The 7,578-nt window shown below is 37.1% G+C and overlaps 1 protein-coding gene across 1 annotated transcript; it reads left to right on the plus strand.

Moving 5' to 3' along the window:
* Positions 1 to 201: 201 nt before the first annotated feature.
* On the plus strand, positions 202 to 4,070 carry LOC117989311 (G-protein coupled receptor moody-like). Its single transcript, XM_034976653.2, has 3 exons — positions 202 to 481; positions 2,190 to 2,428; positions 2,976 to 4,070. Exons 1-3 carry the CDS (start codon positions 275 to 277, stop codon positions 3,784 to 3,786), a joined length of 1,257 nt encoding a protein of 418 aa, XP_034832544.1. The 5' UTR covers positions 202 to 274; the 3' UTR covers positions 3,787 to 4,070.
* Positions 4,071 to 7,578: the final 3,508 nt, after the last annotated feature.

The following is a 7,578-nucleotide window of genomic DNA, read 5'->3' on the forward strand; positions in this document are numbered from 1 at the left end:
ACGGAACACTAAAAAACTTAAAGAAACAGCTGATTTTTAAATGAATGAATTAAATTTTACATTAATCACAAATGATGACTCTGAGTCATAAAACTGGTCAGCAGGAAAACAAATAGAATGCTTAGAGCAATCAATCATTTATGTTAAGTTATATTTTACACATGAGACGTGTAGTTAAAGTACAGACCTACCTATTTGTTAACTTTTAACAAAAATATAAATAACATTAATTCTATTGTTAAGAAAAAAATATTTTAAATAACTACTACTCAGGATGGCTTCTTTAATAAATAAAAGTGGTGATTTTACAAATAATACTATAAGGCAGCTTGTGAATGATGCTGATTATGCTGCAGTCGAGCTATATAAAGGATATTCTGACGGCTTACTGACGTTCGCATCGGCATGCTGTGTGATTTCAATGATTATTGGTATCCCTGGGAATATTATTACTATACTAGCATTGGCGAGATATAAAAGAGTAAGTGCCCACCTAAGTGTATTACTAGAATACCTACTAATTTTATGATCTTAAACTATAACAAGCAATAGAAATGTTGCCTATGTCAAAAATAAAGTTATTTCTCAGTTATAATTAAATAGAAAGTCTTCCAAAATACGTACGTCCTTTCGTTTTAGATGTAATAAATTATCGATTGAACTAAAAAAGCACATCAAATCATTGTGAGGTCACATGCCTGTACTTCATTTCTTCAAGCTTGCATACTACTAAGCACGTGTTTTGACGTTTGATAAAAAGATACTGATTTGATTGTTGTCAAATACCAGATTGTTAAAAAAAAATTACCTACTACATAGTGATATATTATAAGTCAATGCTAAGTTACACGACCACCCAGTGTTACCTCGACTCCTACTTCCCCGCAACGTACTACACCCTCAAGTAGCGTTAGCATACAACGCTGTCAGACCTCAGTTAATTAAAATATATTATGTCAGTACATGACCTGATCCTGCTAACTACTGGATCACAGTCATCCTTCTCAGTAAGTTGTTGCGTTTGCAGACCTTTTGCTGAGTTTCATGTAGAGCTGTTCCATTGTCAGGCTTCGGTCGAGGGTTACGCCCAAGTATTCGGGGAATCTATGTATTATGCGTCAATTTTGTGTTTTGCCATGTGATGTTAAGTTCCATGTTTGCGTCCTTATTACGTAGGTGGTATACGCAGACTTTGGTTTTATTTGGGTTTGGGTTTGGTTTCAATCCATTTGCCATTGCCGTATGGTAGTCAACGAGCTGATTCAGGGATATAGTTATTGCTTCCTCTTTCTTTAATTAAAAGAATGAATTTCATCTTAAATCTATGTTACTTAACGTAATTTGATGACGTTTTGTGGTTTACTGGGTTTACTCTATACGTTGTTAATATTTAATTATAATAGTCTGTATCAGTATACAAGTATTTATGTGTAGTTTTCCTCTTCAAGGAACTAAACAACAAGTAAAATTAGTGTGTAATATAGTTAGTTAAACAATGAACATTAGGTACCTATAAGCTTAATTTGCTATTAAATACTAATCCGTAAAATAAGAGATATCTATATCTGTATGGTAGACGTAGAACATGCAGCATGCGATACTTATTATGCTAAACCCTCCCACTACATTTTGTTAGGTTTATGTACCTACTAGCTGATGATACCTGCGACATAGTCCGCCATTATTTAGATTTCACGCTATTCCCGTTATTCCCGCGGAATTTTTTTGATTTTCCGGAACCAAAAGTAGTCTAAGTACAAATCGGGTCATTGAGGCAAGGAGTAAAACATTCAAATTTTCACATATATAATATAATTTATTACTAGCTGATACCTGCGACTTCGTCCGCGTGGATTTAGGTTTTTAAAAATCCCGTGGGAACTCTGATTTTCCGGGACAAAACTAGCCTATGTCACTCTCCAGGTCCTTAACTATATCCAGATAAAAAATCACGCTGATCGGTAGTTCCGTTGCGGCATGATTAAAGAACAAACCAAAAAACAAACAAACTTTCATATTTATGTAATAATTAGTATGATTAAGATTTAAAACCTATCATGTACATGTATGTAGGTTCATGAAAAAAAACAAAAAATAAATGAAACATTTTAATTTTTTGTAAAGTAATAAGTAGTGTAATTCCATAACGTAGTCATGCCTGCCACGATCAAGTATTATTTTCTCTATAGGTACACAACGCAACTGCGATATTTATAATGAACCTATCCTGTGCCGACCTGCTATTCTGCTGTATAACTCCATCGCTCGCTGCCACCACATTCTGGAACCGTGCGTGGACACATGGCAGACTTCTCTGTCGTCTGTACCCACCTGCGAGATACACCCTCGTTGCAGTTTCTATTTTCACCATTTTGGCTATAACAGTTAACAGATACATCATCATTATTTACCCTAGAATATATCGCAAGTAAGTGACCTATCTAGTATTATTATCCTTTCAATAAAGTAGGTACCTACAATTCTGTATTTTTAGGAATAGATATTGAGTGCGTAGTTATTAAAAGTATCTTAATTGAAAACTTATCACATTATATTATTACTATTTAGATTACGATGAAGAAAGCTAGGCACGGAGTTTCTCTACAACCTACATAATCAAATCAAAAAATGAGGAGATCCGTAGGAGAACCAGAGTAGCCGATATATCTTAGCGGTTTGCGAGGCTGAAGTGAGAATAGGCAGGGCACATAGTTCAAAAACCAAAAGGCGTTGGGGTCCTAAGATGCTAGAATGGCGACCTTGCACCGCGAAGCGTATTGTTGGAAGACCCCCACTAGTTGGACAGACAACATCAAGCGAGTCTCAGGGAACCGCTGAATTCAGGTGGCGCAAGGCTGTGTCTTGGGGAAAAATCTACAAGAGTTGTTGTTTTTTTTTTGTTACATTGGTATTTTTCCGATTGAGACTGATCACTGAGTGTTGGATTTTTCAAAATGTCTATTTTTTGTTTACAGGATTTATCAGAACCGAAATTTAGCAATTATGCTAGCCGTCATTTGGTTTTTTCCAATACTAACATTGATACCGACATTATTGGGAAAATGGGGTAGTTTTGATTTGGACCCCTTAAACGGATCATGCACAATAGTTCCCGATGAAAACAAGAGATCCCCGAAGCAATTTCTATTCATAGCATCATTTGGTTTACCATGTATACCAATATTTTTCTGTTACGCACGAATATTCTGTCTAGTACGAAAAGCTACCCAAAAATCTCAGAAGTCGAATACTAATAAGAACTCTCCAAGTTCAAGTAACCAAGATACATTAACAGGTGACTCGTCATCAATAACTGTGAGAGTCACTGCTATGGATAGTGATTACAGCGAGGTAAATGGGATACCTTTAAAAGATATTGGAACTGTGAAATCGGAACATTTTAGGACCTCAACAATAGAAACACCGGATGAAACAACTTGTGATACTGACGAAGAACCTTTAGAGTCCGGACCACCGAGAATTCGAAGAAACGTGTTGAAGAGATCTATGGCAATGCTTAAAATTTCTCTACCAACGCGCAAAGACAAAAGATTAGGCACAATGATTGTAGCTATTATGACATCCTTTTGCTTGTGCCATCTTCCAATAGTGTTGACGAAGGTGTTGCGCTGGATAACCCCTCATCCTGCAGTCAACATTGCAGCCCACATTCTATTGTACTTCTCGTCTTGCATTAATCCCGTGATTTACGTCGTTATGTCAAATGAATATCAAAAAGCCTATAGAAATTTGTTTAATTGTGGAAGGAAACGTACGTTACTTTAAATAAATAATTACACCGCTAACTAAAGTACACTAACATATTTTTAGTTTTATACTATTTTTATGATCTCGCTGCGAGTGCTAGACTTCAATAACTATGTTCTTAAAAAAAGTAATTGAGGCGATGTCAATGGCATTATACTATAGACATGTTGCGTATAAAATTCGTGATCAGTGATGAGTAAGACAGAAGATACAAAACGCACGAGAGTAGAAAAGATAGCGCTCTACAAATGAGGGCCAAGTGTCGAAGTTTCAAGTCTACACTTTTATTATATGTATATAACGTACTATGTACTTTTTCACATTATAATATTACTGCGTTAAGTACTTCGAGTGTTAACTATCGATTACACTTTATTATGTACAAAAGACATAATAAAAGAAAACGATTGTGTAAATGCCAATGATTTTTTTAATGACCTACCTAATTCTGATCTGCCTAAACTTTGGGTGACGTTAAAAGTATTTCGTAAGTCGCAATTCACGGAGTATCCGCTGAAGTAAGATGAGAAAATAAATATGAGCAATAACGTTTTGTATGTTAATATGAGCCTGTTCTGTATTCACAGACACGACAGTGTTTTGGCAGTAAGAGAAAACTTTTCGAATAATGCCTCCATAACTTTTAATTTTCAAAGTCACACAAGCATCTGAGATTGCAGCCAGAAAATAAGCCTGTAAGTTGTCTTTTGGGGACCAAGTTGCGTACAACTTAAGTTACGAAAGCTTTTAAGTTGTGAACTTTGCCATGAAACTGATATATTAATACGCTTGACGATGTCCGTGACTTCGTTCGCGTGGATTCAGGATTTAAAAACCCCATACGAACTCTTTGATTTTCCGTGATAAAAGTAACCGTCCGTCTCCAGGAAGTACGAAAATAGTCCCTCTTCTTCGTTCATGTGGAATGCAAACTACATCTGTACCCGTCCAAACCCGTCAGTTAAACAGATGAGCCCTACAAAGGTAGCAGATAGACAGACACACACACTTTCGCATTTATAATCACTACCTACCCTTATAATAAATGCGATAGTTTGTTTGTTTGTCCTTTAATCACGTCGCAATGGAGCAACGGGTCGACATGATTTCTTGCATGGTTATAGTTAAAGACCTGGAAAATCTAAGGGCTCCCTCGGGATTTCCAAAAAACTAAATCCACACGACCGTAGTCGCGGGCATTAGCTAGTATGGATATAAATATGGATTTTGGCTTGCATTAAGTGAATTAAGTTTTAAGCTATAAAGTGATTAACTTACCAGGTATTAAGAGAATTACTGAGGTACTCAAGTTTCAGATTAAGTAAATGGCTGATGGCGACCAACTTAATCTTCCCCTGAAAGAATACTTAGAATTGTACCGAAAGAGTATTGTGCACAGGTTGTACCCGTAGTACAAGATTTTACGTCTCACCAAACGAAACCAAATTCGAGAGTCGAAATACTTCCGCGTTTCAGTAAACTAGATCTTAAGAGCCTTGTTTTAAAGCTCAAGTTTGTCCACACTTCTACAGCCAGCGCTCCAAGCGGAAACATTGCTAAATTAAAATCAGTGGCTGTTTAGGTCCATTTTTCTGTAACGCGGAAGTATTTCGACTCTCGAATTTGGTTTTGTTTGGTGAGACGTAAAATCTTCTGATCCGAATAAGAGCGTCGGTTTTGAGGTCCTGGCTTCAATTGCTGGCTGCATAAAGGAATTTCTTGTGTTGGAATCAGAAGCTGTCACTTCGAATTTTATCCAAATTGCACAGCCGTAATCCATACTAATATTATAAATTGCGAAAGTGTGTCTGTCTGTCTATCTATCTGATTGTTGGTCTGCTAGCTTTTTACGTTCCAACAGTTTAACCGATTTTGATGAAATTTGGTACAGAATTTACTTGCTAACATCCCGGGGAAGCACAATAGGCTACTTTTATCCCGGAAAATCAAATAGTTCCCACAGGATTTGTAAAAAACCTAAATCCATGCTGACGAAGTCGCGGGCATCATCTATCTAGTATTAGGTACATGTATTCCGAAACTGTACATCCCATTCATAATTTCTCAATTTCCAATCAGACTATTAGATAAACAAGCACCCTAAAGAAAATTGGAAATTGAAATGGAATTATTGTTTGTGTCAAATAAATAGGTACAATACCATTGTTTATTGAGCCTGCGAGAATTATTGATATCTCTCTGTTGGTTTATTGGGAAAATGATCACGTAATACCTCATAGTCACATCGAGTTTGCACTTTTGCAAGGATACAATATTTTCACAAGGTAAACCACTAGTACTTGTTTATCATTTTACTAGCTTATGCCCGCGACTAGGTACCTACCTATTATTTGTTTTAATTTGCATGGCAGCCATTTTGAAATTCTCCATCTTATTTTCAGTCTGTGAAAATTTCAACTTTCTACCCAATAGGTTCATGAAATACAGCCCGCTAACAGACCCTTCACATTTTGGGGTCCCTTTGGCACCGTTCGGCTACCCTATTCATGATAAATTTAAAACCAAACTAAACCAATCTAAAATTTCCATAAACTTCGACCGTCAATAACTGAAATAAAGAGTATATTTTGAAATGTTCCACAGTTTTGACCGACCATATTATTCTGACGAAAGTCGATGTTTCAAAAAACTCCACATGTTGCACTGTTGTGAAACTCATTCCTATCCTACCAATAACAATTTGTTATTCGTAGCTCCTAGCACAAATTCCGCATCGTTAAGAAGTTTTAGCAAAGAAACTTCATTAATAAGGCTACCTATAGCTAGGAACTCACGACGTGATTTTTTCCCGCGGAGTATGCGGTTGTTTGCGGGTCCCGCTGCACTGGGCGGGCAACTTGTAGAATCGCGCGAGCTGCGGTCACACGAGTAGATATCTACTCGTGTGACCCCGTACGCCCGCGAGCTTTTCAGGCGTCACGCGTCGCCCGCAAGATTTGTGATCGGTCGGCGGGCGAAGTGAAGTAATTCAGGACTTTTTATGGTTCCATACCTCAAAAGGAACAAAAATAAATCCGATAACTGTGAATCTGTGGTTACCCATTAAAATGTGTTCATGAACAAATAATAAAGGCGCAAATATGAGAATATAGAAAATAGTTTCATATTTGTGCCTTTTGGGGTGGAGACCATGGGTTCGTGGGGCGAGGATGCTAGATCCTTTTTTAAGGACCTTTCATCCCGTCTCGCGGAATCCACGGGGGACCGGACGGCTGGCAGTTACCTCGGTCAGCATATTAGTCTGGCCATTCAACGAGGTAACGCTGCCAGCGTTCTGGGCACCCTGTCTCGTGGCGGTGGTTTAGATGATATTTTCGATTTGTAATTTTTATGTTCTAGAATAAGTTTGGTATTTTTGTTTTTTGTATTTTCATTTTCTACATGTAATAAATTAAAAACAAATAATTAGTATTTTTTATTAATTATTAGTTTTTGATTTATCATGCAAAATATTGAAAAAGTACGACTGTAGTACGGAACTCTCGTTGCGCGAGCCTGATTCGAACTTGGCCGGTTTTTTTTACTTCAGTACCTACTCGTTAATTTGTGTCGACATTATGAAAATGCTTTTTATATATTTTATATATTGATTTACCGATGGATCAAAGCATAAAAATAGTTAGTTTAGGTATATGGACGATCCAAAATTGTACAGTACCTATAGTCCGCGACAGGTTCAGATGGCAATCAGGGTATGAGGCGGGCGAACGCCCCGCACACCCGCACGTCACCCGTGAGTGAGTTGAGAGCGTGAGTTTCATTCTATAGTAGGTATAGCAATTTCATTAT

Source organism: Maniola hyperantus, chromosome 16 (genome assembly GCF_902806685.2).
Source record: "Maniola hyperantus chromosome 16, iAphHyp1.2, whole genome shotgun sequence".
Taxonomy (NCBI): Eukaryota; Metazoa; Arthropoda; class Insecta; order Lepidoptera; family Nymphalidae; genus Maniola; species Maniola hyperantus.

Coding starts and splice junctions, on each gene's coding strand:
- LOC117989311 (XM_034976653.2), top strand. CDS start 275: ATGGCTTCTTTAATAAATAAAAGTGGTGATTTTACAAATAATACTATA. Junction 482..2,189: donor CATTGGCGAGATATAAAAGA/GTAAGTGCCCAC, acceptor TTTTCTCTATAG/GTACACAACGCAACTGCGAT. Junction 2,429..2,975: donor TACCCTAGAATATATCGCAA/GTAAGTGACCTA, acceptor TTTTGTTTACAG/GATTTATCAGAACCGAAATT.